Source organism: Halichoeres trimaculatus, unplaced genomic scaffold, assembly GCF_033239565.1.
Source record: "Halichoeres trimaculatus isolate MK-OKI-2021-1 unplaced genomic scaffold, fHalTri1.1 fHalTri1_scaffold_9, whole genome shotgun sequence".
Lineage (NCBI taxonomy): Eukaryota > Metazoa > Chordata > Actinopteri > Labriformes > Labridae > Halichoeres > Halichoeres trimaculatus.
This window is the reverse complement of record NW_027437188.1, coordinates 33,193,198-33,214,560: the sequence shown is the minus strand read 5'-3', so window position 1 is coordinate 33,214,560 and position 21,363 is coordinate 33,193,198. Positions and strand designations below refer to the sequence as shown.

The 21,363-nt window shown below is 41.7% G+C and overlaps 1 protein-coding gene and 1 long non-coding RNA gene across 2 annotated transcripts in view; one reads left to right on the top strand and one right to left on the bottom strand.

Annotated features, from left to right (window-relative positions):
• Nucleotides 1-21,363, top strand: part of LOC141797477 (uncharacterized) — an 83,714-nt gene that overhangs the window by 16,627 nt on the left and 45,724 nt on the right. The window lies entirely within an intron of this gene.
• gpr4 (G protein-coupled receptor 4) overlaps nt 1-21,363 on the bottom strand; it is a 65,964-nt gene that overhangs the window by 5,343 nt on the left and 39,258 nt on the right. Inside the window, exon 2 of the mRNA XM_074679786.1 lies at nt 666-1,385. Within this exon, the coding sequence (XP_074535887.1) occupies nt 666-794 (129 nt within the window). The 5' untranslated portion in view covers nt 795-1,385. The remainder of the gene's footprint in view (nt 1-665; nt 1,386-21,363) is intronic.

Genomic DNA, 21,363 nt, shown 5'->3' with positions numbered 1-21,363 from the left:
AAGTTTTAACAGGGAATTGGTCATACCCCTTTGGTTTTGAGTTAGGTCTCTGTTTGTCATTGTTTTAAGGGCTGTGTAGACGTGCATACGCAAAACCAAGGGCTAAAGGGTAGACTTCAGATTGGCACTTACATCCTTTTTTTTTTTTTTACAAGAAAAATGTACTTCAAACAGCTTTCTACAGGGGAAAAATAAGTATTGGAGACATTTGGCTCCAGGTAGTGAGGTAGTTTAGTACTGCTGGCATTGAAGTATTGGCTTTGAAAGGGTTTCTTTGATTTCTGGAGCCTGCCTCAAGTGGATCCATCAGGAACTGCATTTTTTTTCAATCTGGAAATACCTGAGGTTATGTTTTTGTTTAACCAAAAAAAGATCAAAAACAGAAGTCTTCAGAGTCAGGATGTTGGAGATTTCTCCTCCTCTTTCAGAATGCTCCAGTTTTTTTTTCCTGTACCCAAGGCAACCTTTTTAAAATCCTGCATTTTGTTTTTACGGCATTTAAAACTTTATCGACCTGAGTTTTTCTATCAGAGTCTAAATATAAAGTGGTAATCAGAGCTCACTGCAGCGGGGATAGAAACCACAGTGTTAGAGTTACACATCAAACGCTGGTGACTGTGTGTGAGTGTGAGTGTGTGTGTGTGTGTGTTTGGTGTGCTCCTCACCTGCATGTAGGCGGCCCACAGGGCCATGCAGTTGGTGGGCAGCCCCAGAACAATGACGATGATGTAGAGCGTGGGCTGGAAGAACTGGTCCACCTTACTGTCCACATTACAGAATGAGATGTTGCACATTGTCCTGCGTGAAGCGCTCTGAGTGTGTGCAGGTGTCTGATGTGTCTCAGCTCTGAGTGTCCCTCAGCAGCTTCACTACTTCCCAGCTCCAGCAGTTTGACCGCGACATGCCGACTCTGGCGTCCTGCTCGGCCTCCCTGCAGCCGTCCAACACGGAGCAACAAAAGAACGCAGGACTGTCATTTCCAGGGCATTTCATGACTCCTGGTTAAAACACCGTCCTCCACACCCTGTGTCGTGTCATAATCCTCTCCCATGCTTTAAAGGCAGCCCCCGCATCCCTCAGCATGGAGGAGAAGAGGAGTAGAAGAGGAGCAGAAAAGAGGAGAGAGGTATAAAATGTGGTGAAATGAAAGCTGCCTTATCGACACCGTGCCAGGCCTCCTGTGCCCGGACTGAACCTCATCAATCTTTCAGAGATTAGAGGTCTGCCAGGTTTACGGTGAGAAGGAGAGGCTCAACATCAGTGAGTGTGGGGGTGTGTCTCAAGGTCCCGATGACACACGAAACTCCTCTGGGATGCTCGCACTGAAGACGGGAATGACTTTACAGAGTTTCAGCAGTCCGTCCATCCAACCAGGCTTTAAACATCTGTTGAAGAAAGAAGAGGAGAGACACAAACTGCTCAGTCAGATCGCTCAGAGGCAACAACCAAAGTAATGAGGCAGAAAAAGTTTTGCACAAGTGAGATAAGACAGATTACTTCATTAAAACTAGAGATTGAAACAGAAACTGATCACAAAAAGAGATTTAATCCTTTAACTACAGCTTGTTAAAACCTCCTTTTATCTCTCACTACAGCACAGTGTCGACTAAAGCATTCGGTTTCCCTCACTTGGTTTAGGCACATGTGCTTCATTCGGTGTGCTTTTTTCGTTTTTCTTTATTTTACAGCTCAGTTTGAAGCAAGTATGTAGCTCCGATCATGCATGTTTGCAACTGGAGGCACAGCAGGACACTTTGCGTGACTGTAATTCAGTATGAGCTCTGATAATGACGGTTAGAAAGTGGAGGGGAAAAATGATATTTAGACGTAAAAAAACAAGAATGGACAGAATAAATTTGTAGTTCTGAACATATTTATGAGGTTGTGTTTTACCTGCTTCCTGTTTCTCCCATGTTATTTCTCTGTTAGACAGCAGCGTCATTATGTGGCTTTTAATTACTTCTGAGACAGCCAATAGTGGCTTTATTTACTAAGAAGTTGGCATGTTGAAACTAGAAATTTTTCACTCAGCTTTAGTGATTTTTGAAGTTGAAAACGGCCTCATTCTTTCAGGTTTTTCATGACTATACATGACAGAACTGATTCAAAACAATCTGTTAATAGTGGATTATAAGGGTATATTGTAGGGATAGACCGATTATCAGCCAGGCTGATTATCGGGGCCGATATTTGGCATTTTGGGGCATATCAGCATCAGACATTTTTTATGCGACAGCCGATATGTAACCAATTCAAAACGGTGTTGTTTCGACTCTGATGCAGCCGGTTACAAGCAGAGCCATGGCACGGGAAGCAACCAATCAGCCGTGAAAGCTGTGTTCAAGCAGTGCTGTCTCTCTCTCACACACACACAACATAGATAAAAAAACGATTTGGCCAAGAGAAGAAACTCTGGACAGCAGGGATATGTTTCGAAAGGTAAGTTCTGCTCACTGACAGTTCCTCCAGTCGTGTCTGTTGAGCACATGAATTAATGTTGCTGATAATATTGATATGGAAATAGTCATAGAAGGAGTATGTGTGTGTTAGAGTAGAAACCTAATGAACTCCATTCTCCCCTCCCTAAACGTAAGCGCTCAGCTCAGCAGATCGCTGAACGGTTCTTAGTAAAAAGAGAGACAGTTGTTGTTGATTTGGTCTTTTTTTTTTTTTTTTTTTTGACCCAACACACATAAGCACAGCAAAACAGACAGCAAACTATATACACAGCCTAACTGAGCAAAGGAAAGTGATTCTTAACCAGCTAGCTCCGGTTAGCGAAAGTCCACTAGCTCAATGCTAATGTCAATGGGAAATCCCATTGACAGGCTAACACAGTTAGCATCATGACTATCTTACTGTCTTTGAGCTTATTTTAACTTTCACAGACACAATAATCCCTCCTCTTATCAATAACCACAGGAATTTGATTTTAAGCCTCTTAAAAATGATTAGAAATGTTTTAAACTGCAGACATTTAGGAGCTGCTTGTTGATGCTTCTCTGCACAGTTTCAACTACGGAAGCCCTAGATGGTCAAAACATTTAAAATCAGTCAGTCAACTGCATTACATGCCTGTAAAAGGCAGCACAAACTCAAGTCTGTCCAGTTTTATAGCAGTTACATTGAAACTTTGTGAAACTTTATTTAATATAAAAAACTTTAGCGATTTATTTTTTAAGTTTAATTTAACTTTATCAAACATGATGCTAAACCTTAGAGCTGTTTAACAAACATATGCTTGAAGGCATTTGAATGCAGTGAAGTGTTGAGTGTTGTGAGTTTGTATAATTCAAAATTTTTACGCCAATATTTTCACTTTGACTGAAAATTAATATCAGTTCCAAATATCTGTTATCGGCATCCTTGCCTACTAATAATCGGTATCTGTATTGGCCCTAAAAACCCCATATCGGTCTATCTCTAGTATATCATGATGGATTGAAATGAAAAGTCAAAGTCTGAAACAGCTCAGACTGTTCGTCCTCTCTTCGTTCAGCCTGCCTGTCCTCTCAGGCGTCCGGCTGTCCTTCCACTGCTCCCTGAACTCCGTCTGTCAGGTTCATTTCCTGAACTCATTCGCTCCGCTCTACATTTGTTGACACATGATCGTAACACACCGCGGTTTCTCGTCAAACGCCATGGCTCAGGCCTCGTTTGGTTATGTGAAGTGAATGGAATCCCTTTGGACAACTTAAACAAACCGCTTAAGACTACCTGGAATAAACACACCCTCAACCCCCTACAATCACTTAGATTGGATTCTGCTGCTCCGGTGGACCTGGGTGAGGAGGAAACGGCAGCGAGAGGCACAGATGGGAAGAGTTTCTGCACAGAGGGCAGTGAGGCAGGAGAAGATTATCAGGGTGACATTCGATGGCAGACTTTCAAACATCTGGTGCCATATGAAAAGTCCTCATGTAGGAAGCGAAGAGACGAGGTCAGGGTGTATGATGAGCATTATGTAAGCTTCGCATAAACATGACCTGAATATGCATGTACAGCACACAGAGACGGACAGAGATAAGGTTTCTGATCCTCTCTGAGCTCTGCTCCTGTTTGTTCATCTTGGACTGATTTGATATTTTTGCATCTGACTGATATGAATCCACATGTGCTTTCAGTCTCTTCACCCAAACACCTCTTCCTCAGATCTGTGAGCCGCCGGCCTTCAGAGTTTATGTAAGCTCCAGCTTCTTTTCATGCCTCTCAGATCGATGGGTTTCAGAAATGACCGTGAGGTTTTTCAGCCTACACGGTTAAATGAAACATTTCGCACTAACAACTTGGAAATCAAATCACAACTCAGTTCTGTTATCACCCTCTGGAGGGTTTGTTTTTCATTATTTCAAGAAGTGCAACAAAAGTTCAAGGATGAGGATTTGTCTAAGTGAGTTTACCCTCACTAAACCATGAGAATCCAGAGCAAATGTCACGGCAGTCTGGATACTCGTTTTATAATTTGGCCTAAATTTGGCTGCAACAAAAGGTCACGCAGACACATAACTGGTCTTAAATCCTCTGGGGAGCATGAGTGAGCTCAGTATATAGCATTGTTGCAGTCATATGAGGTTTTCTGAGGACTGTGAATGAACATAATGACTTTACATCCAGCAACATGACCCCACAATCCCTACGATGAAAATATCAGATGTTAAGACTGTGTAAAAATAGTTCATAACAGATCTTGCTTCTGGCATCCTTTTTAATGACATGAAATAGGGCCAGCATCATAGGCCTAATGGTGAGATGAATGACAGTTCCCAAATAGTGATGCCAAAACATTCAGAGCTCCCTCTACTGGCTGGAAGCAGAACAGCTCATAAAACTTGCCTCCTTTAAGGTAACAGGTTGATCATAGAGATTTAGATTTTAGAGTTTTAGTTAGCTCTAACCTCACAAATTTATAATATTGAGTTCATTTTAAGAAGTAGTATTATTTTATTTGGTTATTAAAACCATAAAATAGGAAATGAATGACCGCTCAATTGATGTCAAGTTCCTTTTCAGCTGTGCAGTGATCCCAACTTGAAAGGAAGAATAAACTGCCCAAAGTAGACTGGATTTTACTCTTGAAGGATGCCAAGATTGATTCTTCTTAGATTTGCCATTTTATTCTTTTTCAAGGTAAAAAACTTTAAAGTAAGCACACTAAATTTAACAATGTTAAGAAATCATCAAAAAAAAGCATGAAGTTTAAGCATTTTTAAAAAAAAGGAAAAGTCATCTTTAATCTTTAGAAATCCTGAGTTGAACACTAAATTAGCTTTCACTTTGCCTTAACTAAAGGAATAATTTCAAACGATCAAATATTTATTCATTTATTTACATGATGTTAGTATTTTATCCTGTACCTTAATTGTGTTAAGTAGTCAAACAACGAGAACAAATAGAACAAAGGGACGCAGGCGCACGTGCAGAGCGCGGGCCCTGCGGGCACCGTGCCAGCATCGTCAGAACAACATTTATCAGACTATGATTGCTTGAAAGGTCAAGAATCTTACCGGCTGCCCGCCGGCTGCCTACTTAGATCAAGCTAGTTTTAAAGGCTATTTTTTCTAAGCCATTTCTAACCTCTTGTCAAACTTGTAGTTTGACTTGACAATTGACAAATTAAAGATGTTATGAGGAGGTTCTGTTTTAATTGGACGGCTCGCCACCTTCTGGCCCGCAGTCTCACACACACAGTCATAAAGATGCGACTTTTGACCAGACGTGTGTTTGTTTTGGGACAACTTTTCTTTGTTCAACTCAACTTTTTATCGAATACAATGTGACAAGGTAACGTATTTATCGGTACAGTTACGTAGCACTGTTTTTTAAAGCATGACAAGCAAACGTTGTTAGTTTGTACCATACGTCAGTAGGCGGCTATATGTAGGGCTGTCGGCAGCCTGGTGCTACGACGTATCCGAAAGGTAATGTGATGGCTAGCTGGCTGTCAGTTTGTACAGTGGTTTAGTAGCCTTCCATATGTGGCGCTGACAGCCTCATGCTGTGAGACGTGTCTGTAATGTGTAACGTTAGTGAATCCTGGTTATGTCCTGCCAGTCATCTACCAATCAAAGCTAACGTAACCTCACTCTTCATTTTATTGATAGACTCTCAAGTTTAAACAGACCACTGCAGAATAACTGCTGACTGTGGGTTGGAGTCAACATTAGCACTAACAGTTTAGTCCTTTTAGCCTTTAGCTCGTGCTCTATCTCTCTTCTGTTTATCTTTCTTCTGCTCTTCTGTCCTTTGTTGTCTGACAGTTAAGCTCCAGTGTCCACCATCACTACAAAAGAGAACCACAGATCTCTCTTCTCACTACTGAACTTCATCACCTAATTGGGAAGCTACGAAAAAGCTACAAGGTAGCATTTCTAAATAACCTACATTGGCGGTAATAATCTCATTTTGAAGTGTGGATTACGGTCAGGCATTTATCAAGAAGGAAGACTTTTTTCAAGATCACTTTCAAACTCCTCACAGCCCCTTAAAGCACCTGCTGTGCTCTGAATCAGCCAAGTTGTGGAGGATAGGATAAGGATCAGTGACAAAAACATGGCTGAAGGCAAACATCCCAGTTCCAGCAGCCTAACCACAACAAAAAAACATCATCAGTGCAAGATGTTATCCTAGCATTAAGAAGGGTAAGTTCATTTCATTTTTGCACGGCAGGAGTCAACACTGGAAGGGATCAAACTTTTAAATCAGGGATGTCCAAAATTCCAACCCAGGGGCCAATCGTGGTGCTGTTTTACAGTCTGAATATCTCAACAGGAACAGTTACAGGTCTGTGAGGGAAACAGCTTCAGTCGGTGATAATGTGACCGTCACTGGTGTGGAACACTGAGCTGAGACACTACCACGGACAGATTGTAGTGAGCACACACGTGAGGGGGAAGTGAGGTCATCTCTGTGGTGACCTTGTCAGATAAGTCTTTGTTGGGACAACACATGTCGTTCAGCTGAACTGGGTCACACCTCTGTTCTAATCTGTTTTTAGACGGATTACAAACACGGGGCAGATTAAATTTGTGTATTGGAAATTTGAAAAAGTTTATCTTGAAAGTCTTTAGGGAATGAAAAGGCAATCTTTGGTGTTGGGATTGTTCTTTTTTTTTTGTAGTCTGAGTCGTCTTGCAGTCATTTCCTATGACTCTGCTTAAACTAAATAATCTGATAAGGTCTAACAACAGTTGGCACCCAATGTTTTGCTCTTACAGGATGGTTAGACTGCTTGTTTGGTGATTTTGACATAAAAAGGGACAGCTGTTGTGGCTGCCTGTTACAGCGGCTCTCTCTTCTTTGTCCATTTTTTTGTGATTTTTTCATCTCTTTTTCGTCATCATTGTATTTGGAGTGGATCTTTACTTTGTATGGTTCATTTGTTGGTCGTGGACACCAAACTGGTTTTGTCTTCAGTGATATTTTTTTTACTATTTTTGCTCCTGTGTTAGTCTGGAGATCCTACATGTAACCATGGCTGCATTGTTTACATGAGAAATCAGCTGTTAGCAGCCTGTAGCATGTCAATGCTAACTGGTGCTAGGCCAGATGTTTCCCCACAAGGCGAGGAGAAGGAGGTGAGGATGACATGCTGCTACTGCGGTGTGAGCTAAGAAGTCACAACATCCACCTGTCCTTCCATCCATCGTTATTGGGAAAATAAGATTTATCTCCAATAATGCGGACAAGCTAGCCATGCTAACCCAGCAACAGAGGTAATATCAATTGCCATTGACATTTGTTTGGAGGATCGAATATCTACTGAAGAAATAAGAAATGTGAGCATAAGCAAACATATTTTCATGGTATGCAAGTGTATCTTTACCCATAGACACTTAATCTTAACTCAAGCCCTGATCTTGTTTTTCAAGTTGCTAATCTGATTAGACATGATGTAACATACAAAAAAGAAAGTTTTCAACCACAGGTCTGTTTTAGCTAACCGCTGTCTACATCATAAGGCACTTACAGGTCATCCGTTAGCAACAAAAGCTGTTTGGAGAAAAAAACATTTAGGATAATAAAAGTCTTCCCCTCTGATTTACGGTCATGTTTCTGTACTCAGGAGTCCACTGAGCAGCACAGAGCGACATCACTTCCTCGTTACATTAAACAGCCTGGCAGTTTGCCAGAGACACAACCCTGCCAATCAACTTTATCCTACTGATCTGAGTGTGTGTTGGTTGTTAGCGTTGTGTTTTCACAGCTCAAAGCTCACCTTATCAATAAGACGACCACAGAGTGACATGAATTGTTTTCTAACATCTCGCCTGTCATCTCTTTCCACCCCAGCACCAGAAATGCGGTTCGCTCTGTCAATTACAGATGTTTATCGTGCAGCGTTTGCATGCAACGACTCAACACGCAACTCTCTCAGGGTTCTGTGGTTTGTGAGCGTGTGTGTTGTGCAGGAGCGAGGGAGGATGTGTGTGTTTAAGTGTGTGCTCTGGGGAGGTTCCCGTACGCTGTCAGATCACTTAGCAGAAACTCTCAGGCTCCTCAGTGGTCAAACTCTCAGCATGTGTCTGAGTTAAAATAAAATGATGTCATGATGCTCAGTCACAGAGGACTGCTGTGCCATGTTACATAACCTGCAGAGAAGGCTCTTCCTCATGAAAACAAGTCTTATTTTAGTTTTCCTCTAAAGCAAATCCAAAACTATGTCATGTGTAGAGTCAAGCAACAGGTAAAGTTAGTAAAAAGAGGAGTTGTGGCACTGAAGAGTTGAGGTGAGTTCATGTGAATCTCTCTGATTGCTCATTTGTCCAGTGTCTGATCTTGACTTGGGCACCAAGAGGTCACACAGCTACAGCTTATTTTATCCTGAATGCCGCCCAGTCAATAACCCAAGTGGCTGTCTTTCTAGCTCCGTCTTCTTTTGTCTTTTTGGTAGATCTGCACACCACCAACATTCTTCTTCCTCACTTCCTCTGATGCAGAAACACTTCATAACTTCCACTCTGAATGACAGCAACAGCATCCTTTACAGCCTTTTTTCTATTGACCTAAAAAGAAACAATTTCAATTTGTTCCATGATGGAGCATGTAACTCAAATTACTCACATGTCTAATCAATTTTCCCCATTGAAATGAATTGAAATGCCATTACCCCATCCTGGAACCCTAAATAACATGCAAACCCAGTTGCAACTTTTTCTGGGTACATCTTTTGATTAAAGTCTTAAAGTTTGAAAACTAACTGCAAACACAAATGCTAGCACAGCTCTGATGCTTTCACTGCGAGCTCACCACTTAAAGTGAACAAGTAAGACACGAGATGCAGAGCAGCTACTGCGTCAACTAACGGTGGGGTATCCAAAGTTGGTTCATAACTCAAAGCAAAAGCCTTTTAAGTGGGGCCAGAGACTGAAAAAAAATGGACATCATCTTGCTCGGCTCAAAGGTTGCTGCAAAAGCTGCTCCCCCTGGTGGCTGGCTGCAGTATAGGTCAAAAATTCCATCTCCCCAGTCATTCCAGATGAGCTGTGGTCAAACTTTAAAAAATTAATACACCTCATAGATAATTTTGGCTTTAAAAAGCGTACAGTGGTAAAGGGCGAAGCCACGCTCTCTACTCCATATACTTTCAATGGTTTGGACACTCATAAACTAAGGTACCATCATATGTGCAAAATTCAACTTCTCAAGAGCTCACATCCAGTGGCGGCTGCTGGTCAGTCAAGGAGGGGGAGCTCATTTTTTTCCAGCCTACATCATAAATCTGTTTGTTTATTTAAACGTTAATTCTACCCTCTGCTTCTTTTCAAGAAAATGATCTGTGACCCTGTCGTACCAACCAGGTGTTTTTTCCGGGGATTTTACCAGTTTTCTCTCAATGGCCAGCAGAGCTAGACTGCTTGGCTCATTGTGTTGTGGGTGTTAGACTTGAGCTGCTTTAAACAGGAGAAGCTCCTCTCTATACCTGCAGGCTGTAAGTGTGAGTGACAGGGGGAGAAGCTGCACAGCTGTAGCTGTAGCTGCTTATTGGTGAAAAGAGAGAGAATCTTAAAACACAACGCTCGTCATTTTTAAGAAAGGTAAACTTGCTGGGGATGGACAAAGCCTTCGGATCAGTCCAGAACAACTGACTGTAAAACTGAGAAGATGCTCTGGTGGAGGGTTAAACTTCAAGATCCCTGACTGGCTCATTTCACTGTCAATCAAAAAGGGATTCAGCCTCAGACAGATCATCCAATCATCATGCAGAAGCCCAGCGTCCAGGCCAGCCCACTGCCTCATAGACCCCCAGAAACGTTGAGCGTCGGATGGGCGGGACAAAGCTCAGCGTTTATCCAATGACCGTCCAGTTTCCACAGTGGAACAACCCACTCTACGCTTCCCCGCTGAAGTCAGAAGACGCTCAGCGTTTGACTGTGTTAAAGCGCTGAGACGCCTGTGATAGGAGCTGATTCTGAACAAACGATGAAGGATTTCTTGCACATACTATGTCAATGAAATGTACACACAGCAGAACATATCACCACTTTTTTGGGGACATATTAGGGGAAGCTGAGCTTCCCTTGCAGTCTTAGAGCAATCGCCACTGCTCACATCACACCCATCCTACAGCACCTTCTTTAAAATCCTCCTCATTACCCACAGACCTCTCTATAACCTCACCCTTTCATACCTGAGTCCTCTTTCAATCTCTCTGACTACAATCATCATATGCCAACTTCCTTCATCATTGCATCGCCAGCTCTCTAACTCTTCCTCCATTCTTCGGTTATTATAAGAGTGCACGTTGGGTGAGGCAGTGAGCTGAAGTTGATTTCCAGGATGAATCACACAGAAATAAACATGAAATGACTGAAGAGGAGACAGTAGCGCCCCCTCCTCTGTACTAGGGGACGTCATTGTCCAAGTGCAAACAAACATTTCCTATCACTGCATTTCTTTGACCATCTGTGCTGTAGATCAGTTTATATTTACTTGTTTTGCATTTTTTATCAGTTGTGTTTGCGCCTGCATGTGGGCAGCAGGATCCAAACAGGCTGACGGTTTCACACTCGCACACAGACGGATAGTTGTGTAAATGACTCCATCAACAACCGTAACAGGAGCAGTGAAAAGAAAACCACTGTGGTGAAAACACTCGCAGCACAAACAGGTTGAAGTTCCCGGCTGCTGCTGCTGCTGCTGTCGACGATGGTTTCTTAACTGTCTCCTCATCACTTCCAGTAATCACTCGTCTCACCGCCTCAGTTTCAAACCACACAGCTCACCTTCACACCTGTCACACCACCTGCATCAGATCCTCTCCGCAGGACTGTTATCTCTGTGCCTCTTCATGCTTCACTCAACTAAAACCTCTTAATGTCACTTCTCTCAAACAGGCAGCTGCTCTTCTCTTTGGAGGCTCGAAAGGTTTAATCAGTGAGATCTCGTTTTTACAGCCTGATACTTTTAGAAAACACGTCTTTAACGCGGCTTATCAAGCGTCGCTTTATTCCAGTGGATTGTTTCTGTGTTGCGTAAGGAGCCGTCCTGCTGCGATGTGAAGCTTTGAGACCACAATTCACTGCTGGACAGGAGGTCAAAAGGTTAATAAGTAATAAAGAATTACGAGTGTGTGTGTGTGCGCGCATGTGTGTGTGTGTCCGGTGCACCACAGCTACGTCTGATCTGCTGCCAGAGGAGATTAGGTCAAGGCAGCCGTGCAGATGTCATGCTGGCTGTCAGCACATGCACACACACACAGTGCACACACACACACACTTTCTTTAACATACCACACCCATCGCACATGCTTACAGCAGAAACAAAGTGAACAAAGTATGCAGTCAACACACACACACACACACACTTCACTTATGAAACACTTTCCCTGGTGCTCAGCAGGTTTACAGAGGTCAGGTGTATCATGTTAGAGATTTAAAAGGCAGACAGACCGGCATGTTTTTCTGCAAAAAGAATATAATTTCTGTTAAAATTGAAGTTTGTCAGACTAAAAACACAAAAAATAAAAATTAAATGGGACGTGCAAGCAACACAGCAAGTCAAACTCAAAACCAGGGCATGGAAATTTACTTTCAGCCTGTAAAAGAATTAGCTTCTTTGTGATAGAGATGCACGATATTGGATTTTTTGCCAATATCAGATACGCCGATATTTTGCAACTCATCTAGCCGATTATCAATACCGATATTTTCCCCACACACCTAAATATGGAGATCATTAACTTTCTCCTGTATTGGAACTGGTTCTTATTCTAATGCTTTAAGGGGCAGTTTACACGACAATGGTTTTTGGATGAAACGCAAAAGTTGTGTTGCGTTTCGGCCTTGCATTTACACAGAAACGACCTAATACGCAAACTTTTTCAAAACGGCCTCCAGAGACGGATTTTTCTGAAACGCTGCTGACACCGTTGCCATGTTGCCTGCACGCGAGTGCATACAGCAGTACAACAGTACAACAGTACCATTGTTACAATCATTGTGGACTACCATGTTGAGGTTGTGCTGCTGAATCTGCTGAATCTGCTGACTGTCTTTCAACAAAATGTTCATCTGTTGCTCCTCTTCTGCTCTTACTATTCCCCAATACACCAGATGATCGGCTTAACTCTACTTCGTTGGAGATCTACCAAAAGCGTCCTCTGGACAAGACAGTAATAGCACCACCTACAGGGCTGACATGCTTACTACAGGGTGTTTGGATGAAACTTTGTCGCGTAATCAGAGCCTAATTCACCATAAAAGTTGTGTGATCTCTGTCTTTTATAGTCTTAACCCCTTTGTTTTCATGGCTCTTATTGGTTTCTATGTGTTATTTCAATTAATTGATTTGTTATATTGATGTTCTGAATGATTTTTATTGTGCAGCACTTTGGGAAACTTGATTGTTTTTTTTAAATTTTGTATGTGAATTAAGTGAATTGAATTGGATTGGAAGTAGCATGCAGTATTGTAGCGCTAAGGATGGGTACCTTTCACATTTTAAGCAATACGATACCGATGCTCGGTACCTGGCAATCGGTACAGGTACTTAACGGTACCAATTTTCGGTACTTTTTTGTGTTTATGTGGTAAAAAATATCAGTTTGTTTAATGATAAAATATAAAAAAAAATCAATTTAACAAATTTATTCTTCAGTATATAACCTTGCAGTGCTGTGTTCATGTGCAGCATGGAAAATCACCTTCTTTTCCACTCCCTCACAGTCACAAGGATGCATTTTGGTACCTAAACATGGTACCTTTTGGTTGTATGTGAATTAGTGCCTGGTACTTTTCATAGAATATGGTCGGTACCAAAAAAGTACCTAATTCGGTACCCATCCCTATGTGGCACATACTCTTAAGAAAGAAGAAAAATACTTAATACTTAAAACGGCGTATTAGTTGATGAAAATTACTTTCTAACAAAATAAAGCAAAAAAGATGCATCCTACTTAAAACTTGTAAATGTGCTTAAATGAGTCATGCACCTTATACCTGTGCAAACAAAATCACAAAAAAGTCCAAAAACTATATCCAGCCTCAGAACTTCAATAAACAGGTGGGCTCCTTCTACACTGCACAACTCTATGAGCTACAGACACTGTGTAACAGAGAGGTGCAAACAATAAAAAATACAAAACATATAAATCAAGTGTGCTGTAGCACATTATTTTATCTGCGGATATTAGCATGTTGGCTGATGCTGATAATGTGCCAAAACAATTATCGTACATCCATACTCTGCGACAGTAAGGGCTCAGGAACTGGGAAAACTTTGACTCAGGTATAATCAGGAATCATAAAGTTTTAGAGCAAGTGTCAAAAACTTTACAAACATGTTTTCTTAAACCTTTTTCCCACTTGTTGGGTTTCTTTGAAGCACAGAAACAGTAAGTGTTAAAAAAGTTATGCAATATAAGAAATTTCAGTTTGGTAGAGTGTTCAAAGTCCTGTTGTTGTGGGTCTAAGGAGACTTTTCCTTTAGTTGATTGTTTTTGTAAATAAATCGGTGTCAGATTGTAGGACCGGAGGGAAACAACAGAAGCACAACTTGACTTGAGTGTGAGTGAGAGGAAAGACGTTTTTAGACCCAAGGATCCTGTCCTCATTCTTTACACGGGCTCTCAAGGTGTTTACAGATGATTTCCGTTGGGTTCACAAAAAGATCGGATTTTCTTAACTATGGTCGTTTCGTTCAAGGGAAACAACGTTTCATAGTTACTGAACTTTCTGTAGAGTTTTGAAATCACAATAATGTCAAAACAGGAGTGTGGTGATGTTTTAGGAGGAGATTTGAGGTAAACTAATTCAGACCAGATGCAACATTTATGTGTATATACCTTTAAGGCAGGATACGGTCATTTCAAACAATGTCATCATTTTTAAGGTGTGACTAATGAAAAGTTTCTTAATTTTTATTTCTTTTTACGACCAGCTCTGAAATGACCTACACACCCCATCTGGTCTTAAAGAGACAAACACATACATATTGTGTCTGGTCTAAGAAAGTAAAATCAATCAATCAATCTTTATTTATATAGCGCTAAATCATAACAAACAAAGCACCCCTGAGATGTCAGTGATGCTAATAACTAAAGCAAGCAGGTCTTGTGATATGGAGCTGATCCAGAAATGCTAATAACTGCAGTTCATTAAGCTTCCACTTGAGGCTGGCTGCAGAAACAGCAAAAATCACATACGCCAAATTTCAAAAAGCCGATTTTTACAGCAGAAATAAATGTGTTTACAGCCAGGTTCAAGAAAAAGTCTTAGCCTGAGTACTTTGTAAAGACTACAGCTAATTGTTCCATGTGCTTCCAATATTTTTGCTAAGCTAACACAGCTAAGCTAACAAGCTAATGTAATTTATCTTTAATAGAAAGATACACAAGTGAGGTGTCATTCTTCTCACCTTACAGTCAACAAGAAAGTGGAAAAGCTATTTTCTAAAAACGTCAAACTAATCCATTGGAAACAGAAGAAAACAGTGACTGGTGGCCCAGAACAGCCTGAGAGATCTTGGGAGGTTATTCAGGAGGCCGCTGATGGTGTCCTGTGTGAAACCAAAAGTTCCCATCAACAAATTATTTCACCCAAACCATGATCTCTCCAACCCTGACCGGGTGGTTTGGGTCAAAATATTGAGTCAACGCTTGGTTGACTTCTGGTTTCACACAGGACACAAATCCATGTCTCTTTCATCTCCTGGGTAAACCTCTCAGGAACCAAACATCAGCCTCCGCCTTAGATGGAGTTTCTCCCTCTTCCTACACCACCTGACAATCAGAAGTCTTTGGAAGCACATATATCTGTTGTCGTTTAGAGATGCTGTCTCTTTAAGAGTCGTAGAGTTCAGCGTGGGGTTAGCAGCACAGGAATACAAAAGTTTAACCGGGTTTCTCTTCATTGTGGATGTTCCAACCTGTGTGTGTTTCCGTGTGTTTCCGTGTGTCTTTGTGTTCTGGCAGGAACTCGTGGCTGTTTGCCAAACATTCCTGTTGACAGTCAAACAGTGGAAGCAGGAAGACGGTAATGCTACACTATCAAACATGTCAACACACCTCTTACACTTCTCAGTTGGGTCAAATCCAGGACACACACACTCACACCTACACACACACACACACAGTGAAGTGACCTCGGTGCTCTCACTCAAATCTCCAAGGTGATGAAACCGATCAAAACCAAAACAGCGATTATCTCCAGCTTCAGACAGCAGTCAGCGCAGCCAAAGAGGAGTTTAAAGGACCATTACACCCAATTAAAGCATCTGTTTTCCTATTTGAAGAGCTGTAATCAGTAACAGAGCAGAGGTCATGTGACCTTTGAGTTTGCAAAGTCGGTGGTCAAATACATGTTGTTTTTTGTTTATGACCTCCTGATCCAGCCTTGATTACAGCATCACTGACATCTAAGAGCCGACCCCCTTGGGAGTCGTTACGTGTCCTCTAAATCTGAAATGGCACAAACCACGCGGGAACTGTATTCGTACTTTATTTATTTGGATCAATAACCTTTTAAATAGATCAAACTAAAGCCTCATGAGGTCAAAACTAACTTTGATCTGTGGCGAACTCAAACATCCCAGACATGCGGGACAGTTTTTGACTCCTTTTCTGGAGCTGGTCTGATGTGAACTCTTTAACTAAACTCAAACTGACAAGTCTCTGTTGTGCATTTCAAAGTTTCTCTTGCTATGACAAACACAACGGACAAGAACTTAAAGTACAGCCAAGTAGTTCCTGGACAGGGAGTCCATTTTCAAAAAGAGCCCGGCGTCCTGAGTGGCTAAAGCGTCACCAGATGAGAAGTTGAGCCTCAGTCAACTTTATGGGAATTAGCTATGACGCTGTTCAGTGGCAAACAATGGCAACCAATCAGAGTAGAGATATCCTTTGACTGAGCAGGCCCCAAACAACAATTCATGTAACTTTGGTTCCTGGTTCCATGATGGATACAGAAAAGCTCATAAATTGTGTTCGGGCTTATCCTATTCTTTTCAATATCCGCCTTTTTTGGCTACCGCGACCAACAACAAAATAATGTTGCCTGGGATCGTGTCGTGGAGATGGTAGGTTGTTCTGGTGAGTTAAAAAAAAGTGCAGTGATAGCAGAAAATAGCGAAGTGAAGTCTGTGGTAGAGACATAGCCTAGCCTAGCATGCCAGCATTTCTTGCTTCATCTAAATGAGATGACACCAGGGCTCCAGACTAACTTTTTTCAGTAACGATCTGAGGTTTACACCGGGGGGCGCAAGTTACTTTTGTTATCAAACAGTCTCCTGCTGGATCCTTCCGTGGATGGCTTCGTACCGGACTGTGCGCCAGGATCTGAACGGACGACGGTAACCTGGTTTTCACTTGCCTGGAATTGGGGTGACATCGAAGCTATTTTTTGGTATTTTTTTGGCCTGGTGTACCAGTGATTTTTGTTTCTCAAACAAGTATTTTTGTTTTGGGCTACCTCTTTTCTTCCTTAAAGTGATACTCCGGGATGGAACAAGTTGGGTCCTATCACAAGGTTTAGGGCAGAAATTACCCCTACAGCAGTGTTTTTGTGCAGCAGAAGCCCAGGGCGCTTGCACCAAACACCCCCTCCCTGCTCCTCTGCCGGTTTCCTCTGCACTCAGACAGGGCCATATTTTACTTGACCAAAAACACAAACAAACGGACTCTCACTGAAAAAATCTGATACACGCTTCATTAAGAGAATTTTCAGCGTGTTACTTTCACACGAAAACACTGCTACATAAGGCTCTAGTTCTCCTCGTGTCATAAAACGGCGCTACCTCTGCTGCAGAGCCACAGCTGGCTACGAGGCTCTCGCCGCTTAGTGTGTCAGTCCGCGCACGCTACAACTAGAGCCTTATTTAGCGGTGTGTTTGTGTGAAAGTAACGTGCTGAAAATTCTCTAAATAAAGGCTGAATGCAGACCGGTATTAGATTTTTTCGGTGGGAGTCTGTTTATTTGTGTTTTTGGTTACGTAAAATATGGCCCCGTCTGAGTGCAGAGGAAACCTGCAGAGGAGCAGGGAGGGAGTGTTTGGTGCGAGCGCTCTGGGCTTCTGCTGCACAAAAACACTGCTGTAGGGGTAATTTCTGCCCTAAACCTTGTGATAGGACCCAACTTGTTCCATCCCCGAGTATCAGTTAAAGGATTTATCTTTTGTTTCTTGTGGATTAATGTCGTTTTGTGTTACAAACTTAAGGGGACCGGGAAAAAATAGGAATCAAGGACCCTTTAAAATAGTGTGAAGAAGGACAGCTTGTAATTTTTTGTTTGTTGGGAACTTTTCCATGATTTTGGTTTTATGAACATTGAGATTATTGTTTTATTTTGGTTGTGATTTCTTGTGACTGATAAGATGGTGGTTTTACATTATGTTCATGCTATGCTTGGATCTCAAACTCGCGCCAGATGATTTCACTGATTACCTGACAAATCAGTGAAGTCAACTGGTGAGATTTTTGGTTGGAAAGAAAACCGACAGCCTCTTGGTCCTCCATGGCATTGGTTTGAGATCCCTGCTTTAAACTGAAGTTGAACAACAGTGTGCAGTCCGCTGTGCTGCTCTTTTAAATGACAAACGCAATTTTACTCAGCCACGTGATAAGCGGCCAAAGCGGCTAAAATATTTTGCAGCTTTGGCCGCTGTCTGCTTTCTAAGGCGTGCTTGCCGCTTTTACCTCTTCTGCCTTTTTTGGTGTGAACATACTGTTAAAGATCCAAACATCTTTCTAAACCAGCTCAGCAGCAATTGAATAAAAAAGGAAACCCTCCCCTTACAGAGCCCCCATGTTGATCCCGTGCTGTAATTCACCCACTGATGACGAGATAACGATTTGAGAGCTCTGTAATCGTGCTCAGATGAAGGCATGATAATCCAGAAGTAAATAAAAACTGTCGTAAACTCTTCTAGGGAGGAATTAAATACCAATTTCCTGAATTCCTTATTTACTAACTTCCTGAATTTAATGAATTTAAGGACAATGACCTCGACCTCCACAGCAGCTACTAAAACATATAGTGGACACCAGAGACACAGACGCGGCTTCATTCCCACCGCTCATGGATCCAGTTTTCTCAACAACTGAGCTCCTCCTACAGCAGCGTGCAGGAAATATATGAATGAAATCCTGAGGAGTGAAGTGTCACTGTAGCTGAACTAATCCAGCTTAGACTTCAGGTGGATGTCAAATCCTCAGGAGACTCAAACTGACCATCCTGTAGAAAAAAGGACACCGAAGCTTAACGCATGTTTCTGTGTTTTATTCAGAGCTCCAGTTTGGTGTGGCAGTACGTCATCTCCTTCTGGCTCTCTGTCACTGATAATTAATCATTAGGAACCTCTGGGTGCATATTTTACATCAGGGTCACAACCCACAGACGCAGCAGACACAGTTTTTGGCATATTTATTGGTTTTCTCTGACAGGAAGAGTAAATTCAGCTGGTCCGCTCTCAGCCTCATCACTGATCAATGATCGCCAGTGTCTGACATCTGTGGCTTTTGTTTTGTTGATGGTGACTTTTCTGACACCTCCTGTCAAGACAACTTCCTGTTTGTTTAAGACAAAGACCCTGTTTCCCATGAGCTCCAGCACCCAGTATCATGAAAATAACTCTTTTCCAAGACGAGCATTTGTTTTGAAGAGCAGATCTTCTTTTTAATGCTGCTTTTCTTTGCTCACGACAACTTTTCCAATCAAACTTTTAAAACTCAGTTTGTAGATTAGTCTCCAGAAGGTGAGCAGACTATCTGTTCAGTGTTCCTCACAGCGCGGTGCTCTGAATCCTGGTTATGTCCAACCAGTGCTCATCTACCAACTCCAACCTCACCAAGCAGTGCCATAAAACCTGACTCTTCATTTTACTGATTGACAGTTTGGCTCTTGTGTCCATTACTGCCAATAAGTGCAACTCAAAGCATGTTAAACCCATATTTGAGAGCGTTTCTCAGACGTAAAATCTGTGCCAGCCAATCGGAATGACCAAACTAAAAACTCAGTTTTCTGGTGTCTACATGAAACTATGAAACCAGAGTTTTCCAAAACCTATTTTTTTTTGTAACAGTCTTCAACTTCTTAAAGTGATAATTTTTTGCACTTTATTTTCTTTAGAAAAGAATTCCACACATAACAATGAGTGGGGGGAAATTTGTTTTGTTCCCGTTATTGTTTCTGAAAATGGATGTTTACCATGACACTAAAGTATTTTGTTGTCACCTTTTAAACTTTGCCCAAATTCTGTCCTAGGTTTAACAACACAATCAAAAGCAAAAATCACAAAACACCTACAGGTCAGCAGTTTGATGGTACACCAACCTGAAGTATTAAAATGTGTCAGTATCAGTATCGGTATCAGTATTGGCAATACTGGCCTTGTATTTACAGTCGTGGTCAGAAGTTTATATGCAGTACATGTTCCTACGCTAAATGTCATGCTAGGTTCAAGTTACTCACTTGAACCATAAAGAAACCAGCATCCAGGGAAGCCATAGGATAAATGCTTTTGGGAAATAAAAAGAAAAGGCAAAAATCCCTCATGATTTGAGTTTTATTGATATTTCTTTGCCAAACACTGTTTTTTTACTGGGTCATAAGTTTACATTCACCTTTGTCTTCAGGACTTAGTACTTGGTAGCATATCCATTTGACTTCCTATCCTTTGGCATTTTTGACCACTCTTCCTGGCAGATTTGGTACAACTCAGTCAGATTTGTTGGTCTCCTCTTATGTACTTGTTTCTTCAGTTCACCCCACATATTCTTGATGAGACTGAGGTCAAGGCTTTTGCTGTAAGTTTTGGATCATTGACCTATCGTAAGATCCAATTTCGACCAAGCTGCAGAGATTTGGCAGACTTTTTGAGATTTCCTTGCAATATTTCCAAGTATTGCTCTTTTCTTATTAGTCCACTGATATTCTGGAGTTCACCAGTTCCTTGCGCTGCAAAGCAACCCCACAACATGAGACTTCCTTCACCATGCTTGACTGTCAGGATGGTATTGTTGGGATTAAGGCTTCACCCTTTTGTCAGGAAACGTATTGCTGGTGCCATGCCAAAATAGTTCAATTTTTGTCTCGTCGGACCACATGACACTTTTTCAGAAGGCTTTATCCTTATCTGGCCCAGTACCCTCTTAGCCCAAGTCGATCGAGAACTCTCTTGACTGTGGACACTGAGACATTTGTTCCTGAGGCAGCCACTTCATTGCAGAGGGCTTTCTTGTTGGTCTTAGGTTTAATTTTGACCTTTCTGACCAAAAGCCTTTTATCTCTTGGTGTTAATTTCCGTTTCCTTCCATACTGTGGCATTACGACTGTTCTCCCTAGGTGCCTTGGTACATCGAGCTGCCTTGAAATGAACCCAAGAGACGAGACCGCTCCCTGATGTCATGGCTGTGTTCTTTTGACTTTCCCATTGCAAGTCTCAAGTTGAAACGCAGAGTGTTTAAAGTCAAGCTGCTTTTATACCCCATAATTTCTACACCGTGGCTTTAAAACAACATGAATGCTAGATTAAAGGGGATGATTCCTTGAATGATTGCACAGCCTGATTTCAACTAATTAACTGTTAAATAGGCCAGACAAGTTGGTGTATGTAAACTTAGGAACCACAAGACTCTGAGGTCATTTGGGGAAATCAACTAAATATCTATCTGAGGTCAAAAATTGAGACGAGCTCCATTGGCAGAATAATGAAGACACTATTATTGAATAACCAGATTTATGTCTTCTTTCGTTCGCTCTGCAACATCACACCACTTGATAATCTGTTTACCAAACAAAAGATGGTGAAGTTGACACAGTTTGACCATAAAAGCTTCTCTAAGAAAGATAACAGAACCACAGGAACGGCTCAGCACGGATATTAAATTACGGTTTCAGCGGATAACGCTGCACAGATAAGTTGGAAGTGGAC